Source organism: Oenanthe melanoleuca, chromosome 3 (genome assembly GCF_029582105.1).
Source record: "Oenanthe melanoleuca isolate GR-GAL-2019-014 chromosome 3, OMel1.0, whole genome shotgun sequence".
Classification (NCBI taxonomy): domain Eukaryota; kingdom Metazoa; phylum Chordata; class Aves; order Passeriformes; family Muscicapidae; genus Oenanthe; species Oenanthe melanoleuca.
Genome location: NC_079336.1, coordinates 68,355,368 through 68,380,215, shown reverse-complemented (window position 1 = coordinate 68,380,215; position 24,848 = coordinate 68,355,368). Strand labels below are relative to the sequence as shown.

The 24,848-nt window shown below is 39.6% G+C and overlaps 1 protein-coding gene across 1 annotated transcript in view; it reads right to left on the bottom strand.

Annotated features, from left to right (window-relative positions):
- The window catches only part of EGLN1 (egl-9 family hypoxia inducible factor 1), a 34,199-nt gene that overhangs the window by 7,223 nt on the left and 2,128 nt on the right, over nt 1–24,848 (bottom strand). Inside the window, exon 2 of the mRNA XM_056487132.1 lies at nt 813–932. Coding sequence (XP_056343107.1) covers nt 813–932 — 120 coding nt within the window. The remainder of the gene's footprint in view (nt 1–812; nt 933–24,848) is intronic.

Genomic DNA, 24,848 nt, shown 5'->3' with positions numbered 1-24,848 from the left:
ACTCTTTGGCATGCTACACCCTTAGCATGATGAAGCATCAGTAGTTTTATCTTGTTTTGTGCCCCCACACACTATGAGAATAAACTTCTCCATCATTAATGGCAGAGAAATCCAAGAATTAGCAAAGCTGTCTTAGCACTATTCTTTCATGGTCTCAATGCTGCCATTTAGCTACATCTGCTCTTCGAATCTACCTAGTCCTATTGAATCACTAGGAAAATCTTTATTAAAAACTCACTTTATTACAGTCACATGTAGCAAATTCTTAGACCACTTGAATTGTGGTAGAAATCTGTTCTACACTACTTGTATCTACAGTGATATAAGACTTGTGCTGCTTTGAACCATACTGATGTAGCAATGACTTTAACACTTGGCTTATCTGAAAATGCTCCCAAGCTACAGCTCTTTCTTTTTATAAGGATACCCAAATAAGTAATCTAGTTGCACAAACAGTAAACTCAAGACTCAACAGGGATATAAGGAAAAATTAAATTAAGAACGTATGAAATAGTTTATAATTTCTCTTTGTGTATAGGGAGGTATTTACCACTTTCCTTCAATCTTCCAGTCAAGAAGGTCCTGCTGATATAATTCAAACCCACAAAAATAAAAAATGCTTCAACTCTATCTGCTCTCACAACAGAATTAGGGAGGCAAAGGAACTCATAGTTAACATAACATAAAAACACAACCAAGGCACAGAAATAAGGACATGAAAAAAAACCTCAAGCAAAGGTGCAGTAACAAGTGTGTGTGTGTATATATATACATGCATGTAGAATACATTTTAGAAAGAAATTATTGCATACCTTGGCATCCCAGTCTTTATTAAGATAATATATACATGTAACACATCTTCCATCTCCATTTGGATTATCAACGTGGCGCACATATCCTGTTCCGTTGCCTGGATAACAAGCCACCATAGCCTGGAGTCAAAGAATCAAATACAAGAATTACTTTTATCTCTGTGTGTGGGAAAAGTCTACATTTTATCTATATTAATTCTTAAGTAATTAATACATAAGCAATAGAAAAATTAACCAGAAATAATGTGCAAAGAAATTTTTTAGCTGTGTTTGCTTTCTAGTTAAAAACTCTTTAGAACACCAACAGATGTTGACAACAAAGACATGAAAGACACTGAGAGGAACACTTAATTAAGGCATGGAAGGTGGGGCTACTCTCATGTTGTGACTAATCATTCAGACTTCCCTCCCCTGAATGACATAGAAGAGAGGAAGAATGTCTTGTGTGTAATTTAATAGCTTCTCCTTGTGATAAGAAATCTTCCAGACTCAAGTTCAGACAGCTATCTTTTGATCTTTTTTTTCCCCTGTGTTTCAAATGCAAAGAATTCCTTCTCAAAAAATGTTGTCAAACTTTTATTTTTAGGAGACTTTTAGACAAAACTAGTAGCCCATGTTACTTGATCACTGCAAGGGCATTCTTGGGCTTGTGTTTTGTCCTGCACATAGGAGGTCTTTGAACCTTTGTTGAAACAAACCTACATGTACAACAAAAACATCCTTTTTAGTCAAGAAGCGAGAAATGGAAAACAGACACCGAGCAGTAATCTGCAATAACCTTCTGACATCAAACAACTCCCAGTACAGCAGTGTATTAAACTTCCCATGCTGCACTTTGCTCAGCTGACTTGAAAGACCCCTGGAAGGCCATTTCTGAGTCTTCAGACATGCGGATGTGCGTGTGAAACAAACTGCCCCTTGCTCCCAGATGGCCTGATTAGCTTGATTAGCTATCAGAGCACACGGTTGGTTCACTGCACAGCACATCCCTGTATCTTTATGCCTTTGCTAGAAATAGCTATTATTTCAGTTTTCTCAAAGAAATCAGAACAAAGTTTTCCAGGTCAAGTCACCCACAGCCACCACAGTACTCAGATGTCTGCAGTGACAATATCCTACCTGCAAGAAATTGCAGCATGAATTAAAAAAACAAACAAACAACCAAAAACCAAACAAAAAGGTGAGTTTCTACCAACAGAGCAACACACTGCTAATATCAATGACTGTGTAAAAAACTTCTACAAACAAACATTCCTGTCCTGAATTTAGCTTGGATAAGTTAGAACTGTAAGTCAGACGTCTGCATTGCAAACTCTTTCACCTCTCATATAACACACAAAAAACATTTTCCCAATAAAGTGATTTTTTTGCTTTATACTGGTAATTTTAATTTCCTCCCCTGTCAACCCCTCCCTTTTACATGCTATAAATAAAGCTTTCCAGGGTTTGTATTACTTGCAAGCATTGAGGAATACATTAAATGCAGGTAGCTGGGTAAACTGTGCTTCGTGCAAACTGAGAAAACAGTTTAATAAAGTACCTGCAGTTCAATCAGTAAAATATTTGCATATCACAAGTAAGCAAAATGGATTTTGCTATAGCAGCAACCTTTTAAAAATCTTTATTTCCATATATACTCTACTAACAGAAACAGCAGTTCTTAGTAGCTATGTCTAGGCAAAAATCAGAACATAGTATATGCCAAATTGCAAGCCTGTGACTTTAAAGAATCCTAGAAATAAAGCCAAACCTCATTCGCATAATTTGAAAGTGACTACACTGCATGAAAGGTACTAAAAAAAAAATCCAAATATACTTCTAATTTTGATTAAGCACTTCAGATTCCCAGCCTCTTCACTGAGATCATAATGCCTTTATCAACACAAGACTCATGTCATGAAAATGTTACATGTATCAGAAATGTGATCTAATATTTGGCAAAGTCATGACTTACCAGTTTTGCTGCAGGAAGATAAACCCGCAGAAATCAAAACAGAGTTAAAGAAATCAAATAATGTAAAAGGGTTCTGTAATTTCCTTTCTTAGGGAGAAAAAAAAAAAAAAAAAAGAGGAAGAAAACAAAAGCAAAGCTGGACTGGAAGAGGAAGATATTTGGTTTCCACTGAAACCAACACTCTTGACAAAAAGGTTCCATGTACCACATAAATCGTACCAAGTTCTCATGAAGCATGAACAGTGCTGAAACAGATCCAGGTCCAATTCTGTAACAGTATTCCTAACAACAGGAAAGTTTTAATTTAAGGGGCTTTGCTGAGACGTATGCAAATTAAACCCCGACACTAACTGTTGCTCACTATCTGTATGAAAACAGCTACTAAAACTCTCTCAGAATGAAGAGAACTTTGAGATCAAGCAGCTAGAGCAATGATAATTCTCACTTTAATCATGAGGAGTTGGACTCCAAGGCAACAAAAAAATATTTCACACCACATTGTTGAAGAAAAAGAGGACCAGCAACACTTCTTGTAATGTCTGGGGAAACAGCAGTTGTCACCAACTTCACATAATGAGCAGCCATATTCATTTCATATAATCATTTGAGTCTAAAATACTTTCAATGTTTAAAAAAATCTCTTGATTTTGACTTCAGTCTGAAATTGCTCTTATCATCAACTCCAAGTGACAAGAAACTGTTTTGCTACGATAGCTTATCTAATATGCATTTGTTATAACCCTGAGAATGAATCAGCCCTTAGCAGCAAATTGGAAAGCAAACAACTCAGCTGCTGTAGCATAATATACATGGCTTTTGCCATATCCCCAATTAACCAATGATAAGGAAAGGTACAAAATGTAACAATTTATAGAACATGGGAATTACATTGCTTTGTGCAACAGTATGAAGTGAGTTCATGCCAAACTGTCATGTAGTGCAAAATTACCCATACAGAAAGGACAAAGAAGTGATCCATATAAATAATGAAGCCTTTGTTGTTGTTTTAACATTTTACAGTATAAATAAGCAAGCAAAGACATGTATATCAAGAACAGAGAAAAAATTGTGTCTGTGGCATTTCCCCCCCCCCAAAACACTGTTAGTGGCGGTCAGTAAAGCCAGGCATTTGAGACCTGAAAGTCCAAGACTTGGGCTATGAACAATAAGTTGCTAGCTTTCCAAAACAAAGAGCCACCTGTCTCATCAGTAGTCCCATAAAAGTAATCAGTTAATTCAACTCAAGGTATTACTTGCATTTTCTTAACAGAAAAGGTGCCTCCTCTTTTGTCCTTCTTGGGCATTACAATTTTTAAGCATTCAGTAATCTTACTTTCTGCAAAGAAACTGTGTTTAAGTCCCCACTGGATTTGTTCACTCACAGAATTCCTGTGCCAACATTTTTAATATTAACCTCCTTTAACCCAAGAGCATTCTGTTTTAGGCTGAGCACTCGTGTCTAGCACATGAGCGCTGTCCTAAGATACCCTCTGGAATTCATGAGTAATCAAGAAAGCATGAAAGTGCCCCTCCCACCACTGATATCTGCCCAGCTTGTGTCTATCAAATCTGAAGTACTCACATGCTAGAGCTCCTGCTGACCTCTCATTTGCATACAGATGTTCTGTCTGCAGATGTTCTAAGTCCCAAAAACAAGGCCATCAGCTCAATTAATAAGCAATATTAAGTTCTTAACAGAAGAACTAATTGAAACCACAGATTTTTTGCTAAGAATAGGCATTCCTACTGTGTCAGGGATTACTCTAATTAACAATAAAATGCACAAAGGTAATGTCAGTAGGAATAAACCATAGTCCATACAGTTTTTTTCACTGTGTAAAGACATGTCAGATTCAGCCCTGGGAGGTACAGCACAAAAGTGCAGCTAAAAACATGATTTCATTCGGGACTAGTCTCAGCTCCTTTCACACAGAAGTATGACTGCCTTTCCCATCCATAAAGAAGGAAGACTTGCAGGTAAACAAACAAATTTCTATCCTCTCCATTCCCCTCACTGCTGGATGCCTGTAAGCTTAGGTTTTGTTACTTTAAAAAAAAAGAAACATTAAAGCAAACTCTTAGGAAAGAGAGGAAAACACCAGTAACATGAGAACACAAAATTCCATAAGGGAGGAAAAACCCCCAAAACCACAAACATATAATGGAGAGGATGTGTGTTCTATTAATTTGTAAAATAAATGTACTAAATATATTAATATTTAAACTTTATTGTTAAGCTCAGATCACAGCTGCATCAGTCAAGGAGATGTCACTTTTGCTGTTTGCTGAAGGAACTGCAAATCTCAGTGACCAAAACAAGATGTCTAAATGCAAGACCGATGACTTCCTACCAAAATTTATCAGATGTGCTCACAAAGACTTCACTTGAAAATCCTTGGCATTGGACATCTGACAGATTATTCAAAGAAAGAAAAACCTCACACCACTACAATGAAGAACCAAAGAAAAACAAAATTAAATTTAAAAATTACCCAGCCCTGTTTGGTCTGTGATGTATTTCTATCTCAAAAATTAATTAATCTCTGACAAACAAGAGTTCTGAGGAAATACATTTAACTTTAGGCACACATCAGGCTATGATTTTTCACAAGTTGAACAAAGTAACAGTCAAATCAAAGGAACAAAAGACTGGTTTAGCATCACCTTCTGTGAACAGGACCAAGACTACTGACTTACACATGCTAGCATGGTACAGCTTGGCTTGGTTTCATAAGTCTTCTGCAAATCCTCCACAAGCACAGACAGAAACTTTCAACAGGAAGAAAATGTAAACAGGGAGAAACTCCTGTTGGCCTTTCCCAAAACAGAGCCATCTAAAAAAGGGCAAAATAAATCTGAGACACAGCTAATCTAAGTATTTCTATACTAACTTCCATCTGAGTAAAATTTCCTGCTGTTATCCTCCATGGTTTGGTAAGCAAGGCTAGAGAATCAAGTTTTCAGACACATCAACACTGTGAAACTAGAAAAGCTGGAGAGAAATATCAGGCCCTGTAAAGATTTCTTATTGAAAATTCATGCCTTGCAGTCATGGTCAACTGGAGAATGTGCAAGGGGAAAGTAAACTGCTACTTAGCAGCTTAAAAATTAATCAAGGCATTACACATCCTTAAGAGAAGAGAGGAATCTCTAAGTTGGAAACTAAAATAAAGAAAAAACTGACATGTTGCAGCAGCTTTGAATCACAGATCTTTAAGCTCCTTCTTCTAATATTAAATTACCACTACAGCCATTCAATTTGTCCATTAGCAAAGGAGTTAGGAACCATTATTTTCTTTTGCATTTTTCTTTGCAGATATGGTAAACACTCAGCTGCAGAATGAAGGAAAGAAAATCCCAAATACTGAAACAGAAACCAACAATTCCCCACCATCCAAACCAATGAACTCTGACTATAGCATACACCTGTTATTTGTGCCATCTTCTTGCAAGAGCAGAGCAAGCTTCTCTTTCAGGAAAAAACCCAAGCAACTGAAGGCAAGAATAACAAACATAAGTCACCCTCTCTGGTATCTTGAGAAGTTTTAACAGCAAAGTTGGAAAGCTTGGCAAAGTGAAGGCAAACTGAACTAAGAACAGAGATGAAAAATGAACTTAGACAGGAAGGGAGAGAGGAAAAACTGAGAGTTGACATAGCTGCTTATACTATTAATAGAATCAGCACACAGCTATGTACATGGATTACATCTTCCATGACCTTCTAGGGAGTTCAGTAACCCGACCTACCTCCCTCCTTCCCAGGCTTTTCAATGCAATGGCCAATACAAGACTTCTACTTGCTTCAGATAGAACCACATTTCATAAGCATACAAAAGAAAGCAACATAACATACCATATCATATCATACCATAGCATACCATCAAAAGTTTGGCACAATATATTAACATATTTATATATTGCTTATTTCTAACGTGCCAATCAGATGTTGATTTCTCAGACCAAATTTCAGAAAAAGCTTTGCCAACCCAGCAGTTAATTACTCCTCAAGTCATAGGTTTGTTCCTGTCTTCATTTTTATGTGACATTTACCTGCTCAAGACATTCACTTCAAACATCCTAATAAACTGACACAAGCCAGAAGGCAACAGTTTTCATGCTGGTTCAGTGGGCCACACTCAGCTGAGCTCTCCAGGGCCAGAAGAGCCACATGAAGTTTGGATCCAAACAGCTTGAACGTAACCACGGTGCCACCGAGCAAAAAGCGGCTCACGTATTTGTCACTGTAGCAACACCTAGTCTGGTACTCTACCACTCAATTTTAATTGTGCACAACAGCAGGACCACAAAAAGTTCATTTTCAAGTATCCTTCCTTTAATCCATGCATGCCCATAGGCTCCAAGAAACACTCTTCAGCTCTTGAATTGCCGAAGAAATGTGCATACAAGTCTAGATGATTTCATCAGTTCTTACACATGGCACAGGAAAAAAAAACAGAATTGCAGATGCTTAAGTCTGATATTCAGGAAATGACTGTGCATGTGGGATGCACTTACACCTTGATGAATACATCTAACAAATAAAAAATAGTTTCATAAGAGCTTCTCTATCCTATCAAGCAAGAGGCATTAACCAGGGTGAAATGGTACTGATTCTCAGCATGGGGACAACAGAAGGCACGTTCCTTGCATGGAGGCTTTGACTGAGCCCTGAGGTGAGCAGGGCAATTGCAGAAACACATCTCCAAAGGTGAAGCTAAGAGCAACTGAAACCAGTGCTAAAGACAGACATAACAGGAAGATCTAAAACACACTTGCCAGCTGAAGTTCTGCAGCTCTCACCACTACTAAACGGAGATAAAAGTCCTTAAATATTAATGAGTTTTTCTGCTCTCCTACACCTCAGCTTGTAAAGCTGCAAGTCTCAAATCTCCAAAGACAAAGAGAGGGCTGAGTAAGCTTACAAATGGCAAGGAAAAAGAAAGATTATATCTTTTGTAACACAACACAGTGGCATTTTCCAGGCTGCTAGCCAGGTTAGATGGGACGTGCCTATTCTCAAAACTGTGCCAGTTTAACCAAAAGGTGCTGCTTTAAAATTGAGTCAGTGAAGAAACTGCAAATAAACCTGCAGTCCTTCAATCTTATGAAGCCCTGGTTTCCATTAACTTAATCTAACTGCTTATCAGGAAAAAAAAAAGGAGTTCAATCTAAACATGTACACAGAGAGCTGTGCACTTGCTTAAATAGAGTAATAATAAAAAACTCAAGTTTATCTAACATATCTCTGAATACAGAAAATGTCTTAAGTCTAAATTACCTATATTCCCTAACAAAAAAAAAAAAAAAAAAAAAAAAAACGTATTTATATAAGCACATCCAAGATATGCAAGTACCTTCAAAGCAGTAATAGCTTCCTCCCCTAATGTTCAACATAACACATTCTGATAGTTTTGATATCAAAGTCTACTGCAAACTTAAAAAAAATATAAAAGGTCAACAACACAGAACACACAAACCAAAAAATCCCCCAGGTATACCTAATTGAGGCTTCCAAAGAAAGTAGATGAAAAGCACTGTCACCAGAGGCAGAAAGCTCTCTCTTACAAGCTGAGGAGCAAACACAACACATGACTTTGCAGCTAGGAAGGGTCTAAAGCATACTTTGATTTGTGTCAGTCGAAATCTGTCTATAGTATGATTAAAAAAGTTGACCAATACATTTCAGATTCAAACAACTGTTGAATAATGTTAAATATGTTTGTACAATTGGCAGGCCTCCATGGCTAACTCCCCGTTCCCTTCAACAGAAGCAGACTCATGACTCACTGTTTTGGCGCTGTATAAAAATTTGACAGAGAAGTAAGTCCGTCAACACAAATTTTAAGAGTGTGTTTTTAATTTAACACATAATTGCTTTGAAATTAATAAAACCATTTAGAAAATAAGTACTTTGAAACTTTTTTCAAAGCTTTCTGCTCTCACATGAGACTATTCAACTTCCTAGTTTCATCACTGCCCATCCAAAAAGGGCACAGAGCAGCAACACCTTTAAGAGCTAAAAATAACATAACACTAAAGCAAATTACAACAGTGCACTAACATTGTATGAAGTCTCATTCAGCTATATCACTTAAAATAAATTCTGACAGCACTTTGTGCACACCAGATTTCCAGAGCCAGCCACATGACATCAGTAGGCACACTGATGCAAAACACACAGAAAAGCATGGCTACCTATTTCTAGATTATTACATATTATCAGTGAATTTTTTTCAGTTGTGTGAGATCTACTGGGCAAACTTTCAATAACAAATGGACTCAATGTTAAGGGGTCTTTTTCAACCTTAATGATACTGTGACACACTACCTTAAAAATAAAGCATGCACATTAGCCCAAACATCAAGGCTGGGGACTTCTTAGCACCAGGAGAGGCTGGAAAGGAAGAAACACTGAGGATTAAGGGTGGGCAAGATGCGGTTGTTTTTTGTTTTTCTTTTTAAACCAAACTTTACTCTATTATCTGTGAAAGTAAATGGCTGAGAAATTTGCCATTTAAAGAATGTCACTCTCATCTCTGCCATTCTCTCCTCAAAACTATACATACTGAGAAGCCTAGATTTTCTTTCCTATAGAAAACAAACCACAAGCAATCATTTTTCTAACTACTAGGAGGAAGATTAATTTCTTAGTTAAAACTGCAATTTTGTTTCTGTTTTAGGGAACAAAATAGCCCCATAACCCAAATTCAGCTTGTAGGAAAGGTATCTTTATATAAATTTGAACATTACACAACTGCATGAGAACGAGATTCTGTGTTTAGTAGTATGGTTCCAGATACCTGGAAATACTTGTGTACTGCAAGTTCCTTAAGTTCAGAAAATGTTCATGTAGATGTAGGAAAACATCCAAATCTAGGCCTCAGGTACCACCTCCAGATTTTAACCACAAAAAGATTTACTGTCATAAACATTATGCCAAGGAGCATAATTTAAAAACAGGTTTTAAGGCTATTTTCAGGGGAACATACGTGATTCAGCATGCCCACAGAATCCAAACTTCACACCATATACTACAGCATCCACTCCTACTATTAGAGTCCAGACAATGCTTTGAAATTATTTATGTATTATGGAAAAAAAAAGTAACTATGCACTGAAATGCTATTAGACATTTATTTATGGACAGGTTTAATTCATATCAGCACTGCATAGAAGTCTCACTAAGGTTTAAAGCCAAACAGCAATGAGCAGCCTGTAATAATGCTTTCAAACCACCTACAATTTAAAAGCAAGAAATGCTGACTCTGCCCATGCTACTTTTTATGGACTTTCACACATAAACTGTCTCCATCCAAGCTTTTCTTTACAATCCCACCACAGTCCTGTAATAAGGCCTCTTTCCCAGCTGGCATAAACAACACTTGGGGTTTTGTTGTTTTAACCAGATCACCCAGTGTATCCAGTTCAAATGCATGCAGGCATTAAACAAATCTACTGGTATTCCAGCTGTCTCAGTTCCCACCAGTCCTTGGGCAAAGCCTTGAGGAACAGCTGAGGCCATGCAGCACTACAGACTGATCATAAACACCAGGAGCTGGATTGCTGACGTTGGCATGCCAAGTCAGAAAAGTGACACCCCTTCTCTGTATGTCCCAGCAGAGCCAGCCACGTCATTTCAGGTTAAGCATTCTGCTGCAACGGGGAGGCTGTACTGGCTCAGTGGAACTCCTGGAGGAGAGTGGCTCAGGAATGCAATGTATTTGCTCTAGGAGCATGCAGCCTCGTGAGCATGAGAAAGATCTGAACGTACCCAACACTGACTCCAGGGAGGGAAAAGCACCTGAGGAAACTGTCTGTGCTTGTCTGGCTGATACAAAAGCCCCCCTGTCTTCTGAAATGCCATTTCAGCTGACCATACACTGAGCTTATGTTCATGGCAGCAACAGGATCATGTCTAGGTTAGGACGTCCTGCAGAGTGCCTTGGTGTTGCTTTAACAGGCTTTTTCCCAGTCTCCCCATCGATCACAACCACTGGCCCAGGAGACCAGTGTGATGGAAAAACACATGACTCTCATGCCTTGGAAAAATAGAACATGCTGCATTATCAACTATAAATTGGTTAAAATGGACCCATCTGGTTTGTTCCAAGTCTGCTTATACTTGGCATTAGGAAGCTTCTCTGAAGAACACCAATCCAATAAAAAAAATTACCTCTTTTCATTTTTGCCACTATTTCAACAACAAAACCAGTATTTTTATATATATAATAATTCACCCTTCCTAAAAGGCAAGTAGCTTCTCCATAGATTAATCCTTGCCTGTGAACAACTAAAAAGCCTGTTAATGTTAAGTGACAAGGTTCCTGTCAATCAAATTGGTTATGACTGTCTATAACTCAACAAGTATTGGTGCAAGAAGTCACATGCTAACCTCGAACTCCAAATTTCCCACTCTAAAAATCAGAAGGTGATGGAATTCATACTCCACACAAAGTGGTGATGTAAGCAAAAAAGCCATGGTGTACAAAACTGACAGGAACAAGAAGGCTTCTCTTTAACAACTTGTCACTGAGACTTCCCCCCCTCTTCCAAAGCATTTAGAAGATCACAGAACCAGAACCTCTCCCCTCAAATGCTCACACAAAAAGTCAAAAATCTCAGCATCAGCCATGTTAGCACACAGCCAGCACTTACGCTCTCTTAAACCTTCTTAAAAGCATGGTATTTAGTAAGAAAGAGAAGCACACTTCTCCACACTCCATCTAGAAATAATGGATTTCGAGACGCGACACACCTCCTTTTTTCATGTTTCTGCAGAAAGGTTTATCTGTATGTCCCTAAAAACCCAATCAGCAGAAACTTTCCTGGAAACCAAAGGAAAGCTAGGGCTTTGCAATCTACAGTACTCACTGGGGAGAGATTGCAGGGATTAGCAATATAGCCTAGATCAGAGGTGTCACATCAGACCAAGAGGACTGTTCCACAGCACATATTTATGCAACCTACATATAAGATCTGCAGAGCTTAAGCAAAGCCTGTTCCCAGCTTAATGTTGTGCCAATTACAGAAAAAAAAAAAAAAAAAAAAGAAAAAAAAGAGGCAAAACCATAATGGATGACAATGTGTTTGCCTCAGTTTGCAAATAACCTGAAACAACTCATATCCAAGGTATGAACTCCTCATCAACTCAAGCAACAGCAGTAGACATTACTGCTTAGACAATGCACAGTGAAATGAAAGGAAGATGAAGAAAGTAGATACCAGAAAAAATGGCAACACTAACAAAATTCTGTAATATTGAAAGAGGGAAAGTAGGGAAAATAATGCTGAGCATCACAAGAACTAAGGAAGAAACAGAAGAGCAGCCAATTCTAAAAATCTTAGATACCAGATTTCTATATAGTCAACTCCCCCTTCCAGTCAGCAAGCAATCACTTCAGATTTCAGGACTGACTGAAATAGTCTTTCAGGCAGATACTCTATTTTTAAATAAAATTTCTACATAATTGAAAATAAACAACAGAGCTCCTAAAGCCGTATCAAGTATTGCACACTAACACTGGGTAGCAGTTTCTAAATAGGAGACTGCACTTCAAGAAATTATCTGTGGGCAGCCAAATTATTTACTAATATCTACTATGTAGAGTAAATGGCCCTGTATCTTTTTACTAAAGACATTAGAGATCCCAAAACGTTTTTTGTATCCTCTCAAAGTCACGCTGTCTGGAGATGGGCAGCTAAGAAGTGGAAAGCTGATTCTGAAGCCAAAGAAAAGCTGTAGGAAAGGACAGGGAGGAAGGGGAGGAGTGGGCAAGGACCTGTGGATGCACTTGCTAAGCATGCGCTGCAGTAATGAAGGGAGCAAGTGCCACAACACTTTTATTTGCGTGTATTTGGGTTTTAATTGTGAATGCCCTGCTACTAACCCCATGAAATCAAGCTGCAAGCACTAACGAGTGAGATATCTCAGCAGGCCCCAGCTGTAATTGTTTTTGGGTGTCTTCCAGCCCCTTAATGAACCGCACCACAAAACATCTTGGACATCGAAGGTTACTCTCAGCACACAGATTTGCAACCAAAGATAAGAAAAAATCCACCACTCCATGCACAGCACTGTGCTCATATCCATATCTGTATGCAGAAGGCTACTCACATCACCTGTACTCCAGGTAAAATGTTTGCATGAAGTGGCATTTCAAAAAGCTACTTACCTCTCTGAATGCTAGCTCAGTCCTCAAGCCTACTGGTCAACTTATCCCCACACTTGGTGCACACACAAATCATTAAAAAGACCAATATACTTTATTTCCAGGATCAATACAAGCATATAGCTGCCACAAATAAAACTGAGAGTTACTCCAGAAAACAAGAATTTACTTTCTCTGTAAAGACAATCCTTAATTAAGGGTTCCCAAACCAAGATAACTGTTCCTTAAATATGAAGGCTAGATGATGAAAAAAATTGTAACAGATTTTTGAGAGGAAAAAAAAAAAATCTCAGAGGGACTCCATCTTCCTATCACTGGCAAATTCCGTTCCCCACTGAGCCCTGAAGAATTCCATCACTCTCTCCAGAAAGCTGTTCCCAAAGGGAAGGGAAGGGTGGGGGGGAGGAAGGCGGGGGGTGGCACACTGGAATTTTTGCTCTTCAAAGGCAAGTTTTCTCTGGGGTTTTAATATGGAGCTATTCTAAGTTGAATTGCAGAACTCTAAGTCTCAATGGTGAGGAAGCATCATTTATTACTAGCTTTGTCTTTTAGTGGGTGTGTTCCTTCAAAGTAGCAGGATGTGAGTGTAGAAAAAGACAAAGTAAAAACTAGAAATCTGCAAAATTCAAGTTGCTATATGAGACAACTAAACTGAAAACAAAGCTAGTTGATAGTATCTTCATCTACGTTTCATGACCTGCAGTGGAATATTATTTTCCATGTTTAGAAGGTCCTTTATAAAGCTATAGGACTACACAGGTAAAAATGATGTATGTTTATCTTATTACCTCTTACAATATAATTTTGGCATAGCCTTGGCTCATGAGTGAGACAACTCCCATTTTCTATTTTCACTAAGGAAAATGACAAAGTCAGGACTCCAGTATAGGAACTCCTGTGTTGTTCTTGAGTCTGTGCCAGGTGTTAGGAGGCCTTCAAGAGTCATTATATGTCATTTTGTCCAAGCTATAGTGGAGATTTAATACAAACTTACTCAACCCATTAATTTTAATGCAAACATTAAACATTTTTAATATAAAGCACTTGAACCATGGATCGTACTTTCAAGGCATTTCATAACAATGAAACAGGCAAAGGAAAGACCAATAAACAGTAAATTCTAGTTGCAATTTCACTACAGCAAATGAACCTCCCTTTAGTTTAAAATGAGCAGGATTCCTAGAGGACATGTATATTTCTGTATGACCTGGGAAAAGAGTGAAGGAGCAGAGTGATGGTGTTTACCTGCAATACCTAAATATGCTGCAGTCCCTCCCAGACCTGGCTGCAGAAAGGCACACAGAGTGGTGTAAAAAGATACCAACTGCCTAAACAACAAAACAGGAGGTGAAATTCAGGAAAGAGTAAGTGCGAATAAATACTCCTTGGGGGGAAAAAACCCCACCTTTCTTACACAGTGATGACTTCTAAACTGGATACCATCACTTCAGAAAAAAAAATTCATAAATACAGGCTGTTCTCCCAAGAACTTCATCTCAGCACAACAGAGGAAGCAACTAAAGTGTCATAAATCACTAAACAAGGAAAGGCAATACAGAATACATCACCCTGCCAGCATACAAAATCAGGATATATTTGTACTTTAAATACTGTGCTTCTGCTTGCCTTACCTTGATCAGCAGGATGAGAAAAGCTGCACAGAAGTGCAGCAGGAATAACTAGAATCACAAAGCAGTACCCATTGGATAAACACTAAAAAGACTACAATTCTTCAATTTGGGAGGGAAAGTGCGTCAGCTGAAGAAAATGCATGCAAGCAAATGCCAGACTTTTTTAAAGAATATGACAAGTAAAACTACTGGGAAGTGAGTTTTCACAATACAGTCTAGCAGACACTGAAATCACCATCAGTGGGTTTTAAACAAAAGGAAGTTCCTTTTCCATCTAATCAAACTGCAGGACTCGCTGTTACAGGATGTTGCAGGGGCCAAAAGTACAAATGGCTTTTAAAACAAGATTACATAAATTAATGGCAAATGTGTCCATCCATCTGCACGTATTACAGGCAGTAGTCTAGATACAACCTCTGCCTCAGAGCTCCTGGATTGCCAGAGGTAGATGGTACATGGGAACACCATTTTATATACACTTTAAAGCTTTATATACAGAACAATTATTGATTATTTACAACAACTACATAATAGTATAAACATGGATGACAAATACTGTGTGAAATCTACATTTGGTAAGAAAGAACTTACAAAGAGCAAACACAAAAAGGCAGCCTGCTAGAATCTAAACCAAATCAGCCAGGCAAAAATCACGAGCTTTGAGCTGAGCGGGTCTTCAGCATCTGAACAATAAGAACAAATGGTTTTAAACTTTAAGTTTTTTTTTTATAGTAAGACTGGATACTCCTCAAAAATGCTTAGCCTCAACCTACAATTCATGGCCCAGCATCTAGTCCATCCAGAAGGTCACTTCAGATGAACACAACTCCATCTGGCTTCAATTTACCACTAGATATATGGTAGGGATGGCCAAGCTGACATCTCCCAAGAGGCACACGGCTCTTATCTCCCTAACGCAGTCCTTGCAGAGGACAGGCCATTGACAGGGTGCCTGCAACTGCTGTACCTGGCAGAGAGCAGCAACTGAGGCAAGCTTCATCCTCTGTACCCCTGCTGGGGCAGATGGCCTCTTCCAGCCCCTGCTCCTTCCCCTTTCCCCTCTCCCTCAACACACCACTGCAGAACAATGCCCCCAGGGGAGCCCAGGCAGGATGTAAGTGGGCAGGAGCAGTGAGTTTGTGTGGGGAATACAGATGAAAGAAAATGACTAGAAGGTAGGTGGAAGAGGTAAGGATTGTAACTTGAGAGCTGCAGGTTTTTGATTTATTCAACAGCCTAGCAAAATACAAAAGCCTGACTCTTACCAGTTCAAATGTTCCCTCCCCACACTTATCTTTTTTAATATGGTGTGGCTGGAATTTTTCCTAAGTAAAACAAAATTGTAATGTAGCAAAAATACTATTTGGCCAGATGTTTGTAGCAAATTCACTACATAAATAAAGTAAAAATACGTGAAATATTAAAAGTAAAGCACTTTTTGGTAGTTAGTGGCTTTGAAACAGCATGTTTCATTTTTCAGTCTGTCCTGCAAGAGAAGGATAACTATGCCTGCTGCACTATGCCCTCTCAGTACAGAAGTGGAACCAAGATCACAGATAACTTTAAAATAACTTCTGAGAGAAAGTATGAATTCCCTACAGGTAATTGAATTCAATTTCTTAAACATTTCTTAAACTGCTTCAATCAGTCTTGTGAAGTGCACACATGCTTTGTATCAGCAAACTATGCTAGGAAAGGACTGTGCTATGAGCATATGCACACATGAATGGAAAAACAGGCAACTTGGGAGAAAACAGGAAAGAGGCAGCAGCACAGACTCAGTAAAAGTGACCACCTGGATGACCAAATTGGATCCAAGACAGGAATATTTCAAACAGTTACACTACTGGCATATTCAACCACAGTGATCCTTTAGGGAGCAAGTGACCATTAGTAGGAAGACAGACTCCTGGTCTCCTCTCACTCAGAGATGCAATAAGCAGGACTTATACTGACAAGTGCCATTGCTGGAAAAATATTTTACCAGATTGCAAAACTTGGCTTGTTTTGTATCTTTTCCATTTCAAAATGCAGTATTTTTTTTCCATGGGAGCGCTGAGGTTGGCAGGCACCTCTAGAGATCATGTGGTCCAGCCCACTGCTTAGAGGTGGGTCACCCAGAGCGGGCTGGGTGACCAGTGATGAGGTTTTGAGTATCTCCAAGGATGGAGACTCCACAACCTCTGTAGCAAGCTGCCTCTTGGTTCATCACAACGGAAGAAGCGTTTCTTACATTTCAATGGAATTTCTTGCACCTCAGCGTACCCACTGCCTTGCCACTGAGCACTGCTGCCAGGAGTCAGGCTCCCTCTCCTTCACTCCTCCCGCCAAGTATCTGTACCCTTCACACCTTCTCCTCTGCCACATAAACACCCCAGCTCTCTCAGTGTCTCCCTGAAAGAGCAAATCCACCACTATGAACAGCACTACTGCCTGGCTGATGCGCTGCCATGGAAGGGCTAAAGCACACACAAATAAGGTTAAGCCAAACAGAGGTACGATTCAGCCAGCATCTATTTCACTGGGAATCTTCCAGTGTGCCAGCTGAAAAGGAGTCAGTTTAAGATGCCCTTATCAACTGGCCACAGTTTCCTTTCTCACAGCAGTAAGGCTGCATGCCAGCTGCCTGAACAACAATGCAGCAACCACTGAAACTGGAAGGGCCCAATGCCTTCGGCAGAGAACAGACCACACACTGTTCGAATACAGCAGAAGCTGTTGAGGGATCTTGGCATCCATGGTAAGGTTTAGCTGCTTGAACAGATGCTTGAACAGGACAGAGAGCAGCAACAAGAGATATGTTATTAACCAATGATAAACTGCTTTGGAAACCTTACACATGCCTGGACTTCTTCACAACAAAGAGAACTTAAACATATGGGGATTGCTGCACCAAAGTCGGAACAAGTTTTTAATCTACAGCAATTTAAATTCCACATTATCACAACAGTCAGGCTAAACTATTATTGAAACTCTTTTGTTTCATTTGACTAGTCACTTCAAGACTTATAACTATATAACTGCAGCCATCTGACCTACTCAAACAGGAAAGATAACAGACCCTGGCATACCAGAAGGGCAGCAAACCACATCAGGACTATGCTCAGCAGAGAGAATCCTGCAGCCTCTGCCACCTCACCAAGAATTTCAAGCTATCAACAGAACAAATTGATGTGAATCAATAATACAAACTCTTCCTGGAAACAGATTTAAAATATCTTCAAACAAAGACAAATCAAACAAAACAAACACAACCCAGGAAAAATAAATCAAACCAAGAAAATACATATAAGGTCCTGAAGTCTTCAGCATTTAGTGCATTTTATAACTTTACAGTCAATGCAACAATTCCTCCCCCTGCTAGGACCAAAAGGAAAAATTTCCTCACTGCATTCACCTTTGTATAATTTTCAACATCATGCTTGTTTTTGCTGAAACAAAGCAAGACCGTCTTAGGCTCTGCTCTCACTGCAGCACACTGAGGTGACAGCAGCATCTCCTCAAAGTTGTACATAATTTCTAAAATGCAGAATGCTTCATGGTCAAACTAGATGTTCTAAGTTGGTCTGAGTCTAAATTAATGAGTAAAATTAATCCCTGGGTATTAAATAACCTTTTTCCTTAGGCCCCATTAGTTACCCTAGAGATATGGACTTCATCCCTCTGTCAGAGCACTAGGCACACAATGTATCGATAACCACCCCACCTCCACACACAACCTCTGCACAGACGTGCAGGCATGCACATTTCTGCCCAATTCCTATTTATAACACCATATGCTAACAAAAATACTCTCAAGCAGTTTTAAGTTAAATACCAAAGAACAAGAAAGTCTTCAAGTGTAAGCAGCTGTTACGTGCATAAAAGCATTGCTCTATTTTTGACAGACACTGCCCTGGAACAGTGAGTGGATTTTGACCTGAAGCTTACGACTGCCACTTACCAGCTAATTCTGGCACAAGCCTGCACTGGAAATATGCCTGACCACCCATCATTAACCAACAACATTCAAAAACTCAAAGGCGTTTACAAGGATTTCATCAGCACCAAATGACTTTCCCAAAAGGCCTCAAAGACTAGCATTAGTCCTCCTTCTGAGGGGTCTAAGTAAGTCACAAATGCAGAAGACAAAAAGAGTTTCATAAATAACGATTATTTCACTTGGTAGTAACTGCAAAGTCAAATAAGTTTACTGTTCTATTCACTAAAAACACTGCTTTCAAAATAGTATTTTCTTAGTGGAGTGTAAAAAACATGCCAATGAATAAAGAACTTGAATTGATATAATCTGAATACGCTGATTTCCAAAAAACACTTGTACAGTCCTTGCATTGTCTGCAGTCACTCCCCCACTGAAAAGTAACAAAATCCAGCAGCACAAGAGCCAGGGAGCCCACGAGTGTCCCACTGAAGAATTCACTAAGCAACGCACTCACAACAGTCCCAGAAGTTATTTTTGAACTGAAAAAAGTGCTGTCTTTGTACAAGGGCTCTCTAAGGAGTCTAAAGAGAAACTATTTAGTCTCTGGATAGGCAAGAAGAAATTTTTGCTTTATATAGAGTATCTGTTTCCCTTTTATAACAAGTTTCCTTTCTGCTACAGGAGAAAGCCTTCATTTAAATTTCAAGTATACTATGTACATACCTAGAGGTACAAACATATGTACTAGCACCCAGTACAGAACAACAGAGAAGCAACTAGAAAGACAGTATCCTGCAAAATTCCAATAGCAACTTAGCCTGTTCAAGCCAAGAGCCATCAGATATTAGACAGGCTAAATCCAACTGAAATACAAATACAATGAACACAGTAAATACCACAGAAGAGAATAACATGCTGCCGATTTATTTTTTCAGGAAATAGCTAGCCGCCTATTCAGAAATTAAGCACTATCTAGAAAAAAGGAAAACATCTCTCAACCAACCAGTCAAGGTTACTGATACAACTAACCCAAGGATCTGAGAACTGCTGTTCAGACAGTCCTATGACTTGGCAGGACATCACTTGCAAAGAATTTCAGTCCAGGAGGCCACAGAGAAGGGAAGACAGCTCTTCCTCTTGAACTGTACAGCTATGATGAGAAGCATCCCACTTGATTCACAGGCAGTATTAAATGAGCTCATTCTGTGCAGAAGAGACAGCATAGAACATCAAAGTAGTAACATGGTCCAAAAATCTTTGATATCACTGACAGGAAAAATTAATTCTCCACAGTGTACTGAAATCACTGATGAGCACAAACTACAATGTTACAGGTTCCTTATCTCCAGAACAGTAACAAATAAAAAACATTAACTCCAGATACAGTACAAAATGGCTTCGAAAAGCAAGCAACAAACCAATCAGAATTTCATACACCTATCCTAATGGAGCAGGTACCAGAGAGGAAATGAGCAGGACATGAAATGTGAAATAGTACTGAAACCGGCCATATCAGACAGAGCTCCTGAAGAACAAAAAGTACTGGAGCTGGCACAAGGGGATGGGGCTGAGAAGAGACCTTCCTTACCAGCAGCAAACAGTAGCAAGCTGCAGCACATTGCTCATGGCAATCCAGCCAATCCAGCTCTGTCCTGAAAACAGAGAAGTCAAGAACATCTTTGATGCTAATAAAAGTCCTGAATAATGGATAGGAACAGCCAACAAGCCTAAGAGTAGGTTGTATTTGAAGCTGGGAGTATGGGGGAAGTCAGTTTTCATTTGAAGAAAATGCATGTTTCCACTGTACATGTTACACGGTATCACCTGGTGGATAGACAAGCTAAGTTTCTGTATAAAATTGTTGTAAAAGATTCTTGGAGAACAGAAGAATGCGTTTCTGATGGCAAGAACTGAGACTCACACTGAACACAAAACAGCAAAAAAAGAAAAGCTAAGAAAGAAAAAAAATATATAGCTAGTAAAGATTTCTTAAACTGTGTTTGAATTTTCAAGGGTAAATTTTGGGAGAATCAGACTCTAAGTGCTAAACTAAGGCTGTAGTTTGGCAAACACTTTAAACTGGCATAAATTTGCATTGCTGCTGAAAGAAAGTCTCACCATCTGCCAGTCCTCTGTGCCAGCACAAACATCCGAACACTGAACCAGGAGCACTTCTTTTGCCAGTTTATTTTTCAGATGGATCAGTTCCCCAAACCAGTTCACAGGATGGCCATGTAAATACTTGTGCTGGCAAAGAAGAGTGACTACTTCTCCAGGATTGCCAGCCCAAAATGTTCATTGAACTACAGCCTAACACACAGGGCTGTGGAAAAGTTCTAGCAGTCACAGGTGGCGCTCCCCACCCTTGGACACACTATTTTCATACCACACTTCAAAGTTGCAATCACCACACAGCTGCCCCTCAGAAACCAGCATACCTCTGCAATTTTCTCTAGTACGAGAACCTGTCAGAATCTCAGCAATGTTAAAGCTGGCTTGAAAACAAGTTGGCTGCTGTGCTTCTCAATCAAAAGATGATTTGCAGGACAAACTCCAGTCAGTCTTCTGATCATCTGCTTCACCTGGGACTCAAAGGCTTGTACATGAGGAACAACAAATGAAAACTATGGCAATCCTATGTAAGGGCTCTACTCCAACCGGGACTTAAGAACTGTGTATGGGCTGTTGCATATCCATGAATCACCACACAATCCTTTGCTGACCAGCACACTCATCTACAAGAAAACAACATCACCAACAGAAACACTGCTGTCAGTGAAAGAACCAACAGATAAGGAAAAGCATTGGTCATATTCTGTATAAAGGTCAATCAACACAAGTGAGTACTGGGAGACTGAGAGGGACCTATCCACACTTTCCCACAACTCAGTGGCAAATTCAAACCCATACATGAGGTCATTCACTAGGAACCAATTATATCAGTAAGTTTTCTACCAAGAAATATATTCAAGATGTGATAGTGAAACGATCTCCAGAATGATGCAGGAGGATCAACGTAATCTCACATGCCACAAGCAAATTGAAGGGGAGCCCTCCACTTTACAGACGTTCCTAAGCCCAGACCTCCAGCCACAGTTCTTGGCTCCTTCAATCAGAGCAGGACTTACCCAAGCTGCACCCTGTTCCCTGTGCTCGCTTTCTTTTCTTCTACCAGACTTTTGGCATCATTATCACTTTCCAGTACCTGCTTGGTTGCCAAGTTCTTGTTCTCTACCTCTTACTTTACATTTGTCTTCTTATTGCCAAACATGCTTACAGTTATATTTTGTAGAATAAGATATAGTGGAAAAAACTAAAAATAAATCTTACTTTTCCTTAGTAACAATAATCCAACATGTTTGTAGAAAAGCTGCAACATAAATAAGTGGCAAGAGCAGAGAGCCTCTTCTGTCCAGTTTATAAAAAAAGCTAACAGCAGGGTATGAGAAATCCACTCACTCTTGGAGAATTATTTTCTAAAGAAGAATTACTAACTTCGAAAGAATCTAATTTAATAGGGCACAGTCAGACTGGTCTGAATCCAGAGTCCTCTAAGTCTTCAGGAAACCCCAGGATCTCCAGAGCAATTGCCAGAAAAAGCAGAAAAGCAAGTTTGCACGATGTGTAACAAAGCCATTTTTAAGCTACAGGTGGCTGAAAAGCAGTGGGTGCCACTGGCCTACTAGTAGAGAGGGGAGAGCATTAAAATGCAGCAATTTGAACGAGATTGGTCTCCTGACAGATTTCTAGAAGTAAAAATGAAGAAAAAACTAAAAGGATGCAACAGGGTCTGTCAAACTGTCTATTCAACGTCCTTCCAACAAAAGGCAGGGGGTAGGGTTTAGGGGATGGCTGGCACTGGGTGCAATGTTGAGCAGAAAGAGGAATAGCTGATGGATCAGATGTCTGGTTATATGGTAAGTATTAGGAACCCAGTCCACAACTGGGAAGCTGCAGTTTTACTCCAGGACCAGTAAAGGATGCAAGCTTCAGATCAGCAGTCCACAACACAGGAAAGAGAAAGCTAGCAAAAAAATCACAAACCTGCCCCCACCCTTAACCCCTTCTTCATGCTCCATATGGGAAAGAAGGAAAAACCTTCTCAGGTGAGATTCAGGACGATTTCTTTTCCTGATTTTGATGAGCAGGCTTTTACCTCCTCCTCTCTAGCTATGTAAGAACAGGACAGGCAGGAAACAGAAATACATGCATGTACGAATGTGGCAACTGATAAGACAAAGGAAAAAAAAAAAAGAGAATTTATGAAAAGATGAAAGTAGAAAAAACTAGAAAATAACAGGAAGTGGGAGAAAGACACTACAGCGCCAATATGCAAGTATGTGCCACAGTCTGCTAGAGAAAAGAAGGAAACAGAGTCTGGAAAGAAAGAGAACAAAAGCAAGGAATGCAGTAAGTCAGGACTTCCAAGATGAGTAAATAGTTAGCCATTCTCTCTCCACACATCTCAACTACTTGGCTATTTTGTAACTACTACTGTATAGATATCTTTCAGGCCAGAGCGTAGTTTGCTGACACTCAGGACTAGGTAGAACCACATCAGTTTAAGTAGATCAGTTCTAGGTGGCTCAGGTAGTCTAGAGAAAACACCTATCAGAAACTTTAAAATACAAAATCTCAGGTCACAATCAAAATTTTACCTTATTTCACTGTATTTCATGTTCTTTGTCTTAACGGACTGGCCCTGGTGAATGTAAATCAGTTTGAATTAGATCCTACTAACACAATAGCTTTTTCCCTGACAGGCAGGTTTACAAGCCAAGAGATTCAGACCCATTTCTTCTTCTTTTTCATACAATGCTTCTAGATACTTTATAGAAGTGACAGCAAATCCAATGCTAACACCACCAATGGGTTACAAATTATATGGTTACAATACAAGTTATTTGAAGTGAAACTCTAGGTATCATCTGCTTCTGTTTATTTAACTACGGGGTAAATCTCTGACAGTGAATGACAGTTCTGCTTTTGCTGGAATTTTAGAGAACTGAGTTTTCCTGCACACTAAAAGCACTCACTTTCATGGGGGAATAAGTAAGGGAAAGTGAGAAAACAAAGTAATGCATTTCTGTGCCACCAAGGAGTAAAGCATTGTGCTTTTACTGATCTGATCCCTGCACCTGTTCTGATGCCCCAAACAGAGGGATTTCAGCAGCAACTGAAAACCAAGTAGAAATGTAAAACACAGTTGTCCAGGAATTACAGGCATGATTCAGGATTCAAACTCCAAAAGCCCTGGCACCTACTCCTTGCAGAAGCATACCATTGCACATAAAAACAGAAGCAGTTTGCTGCATAAAATTGACATCCAGCAAAACTACTGATATTTTTAGAGTGCAAGTTTGAAGCCTGGAAGAGATTTAAGACTGCCTGAAAGGTAAGTTTGCTTAGAAAAGTTCCGCAGGGATGCATGAGGACTCCACACCATGTTCCCACTGAAAAGTTTTTGCACAGTACTGGTTCAACTGAAGAAATGCAAAGATAGCATTACCAAAAAAAAAACCAAAATTATTCCCACCCTCTTTTCTTTATCACGGGAGTTTCCAGTGTCCTGAACAAATCCAGGGCTGTTTTTTGTGGTCCAGTTTCTCCCTTCCTCCCTCCCGCAGCTTCCTACCAGCTGAGATTCTGCAGCTGCAGCAACAACAGTCCATCTGTGACAGTGTAACCACCTCGGCAGTATGAGTCCTACCATTTCACTGGCTTCCTTATGCTTTAACAGAGGTAGCAAAGTCTGAAGGGGCTTCACCCCTCTTCTTTTTTTTTTTCAAACTGAAAAGATACTGATGAATATTCATTACTAGTTCTCTATCAAGGGCATGAATTTTATTTAAAGGACTGGAAGGGAATCGCAAATTAGGCTAAGATACAATAGGAGATTTTGACTCAGTTCTCTGATCTCGAAATAGAGCTAAGGAGTAAGATTTTTTGCGGAAAAGTGACTTGATGAGAGTAAAATAAAAACTCTGCCCAAAGCCACCCTGCTCCACGGCTGTGACTCCGCTGCCTGCCACATCTGCCAGAGCACAGCACTGTGCCACCGGGGCACTCACTCACTGATGCGGGTCTCCTGACCACATTGTTATGTCCTGCACCTGGCTGGCCCCACCCTGAGCAAAGGCTTACCAAAACCATTCATGCGAGCCTACCGACGCTATGCCAAGTGGTTCCACCCGTCAGAGCACCCGGGTTTTTTCGGGAGACCACGAAAAGACTCGCATTTCAATACTCATCACCTAGCGAATAAGCTTTCAAGTAAAGTGGTTTTAACAAAACGCAGGCATAGGAACAAGACCATCTTTTTTTGCTGCAAACAAACCCTTTCGAACCTTCCCGGCAGAC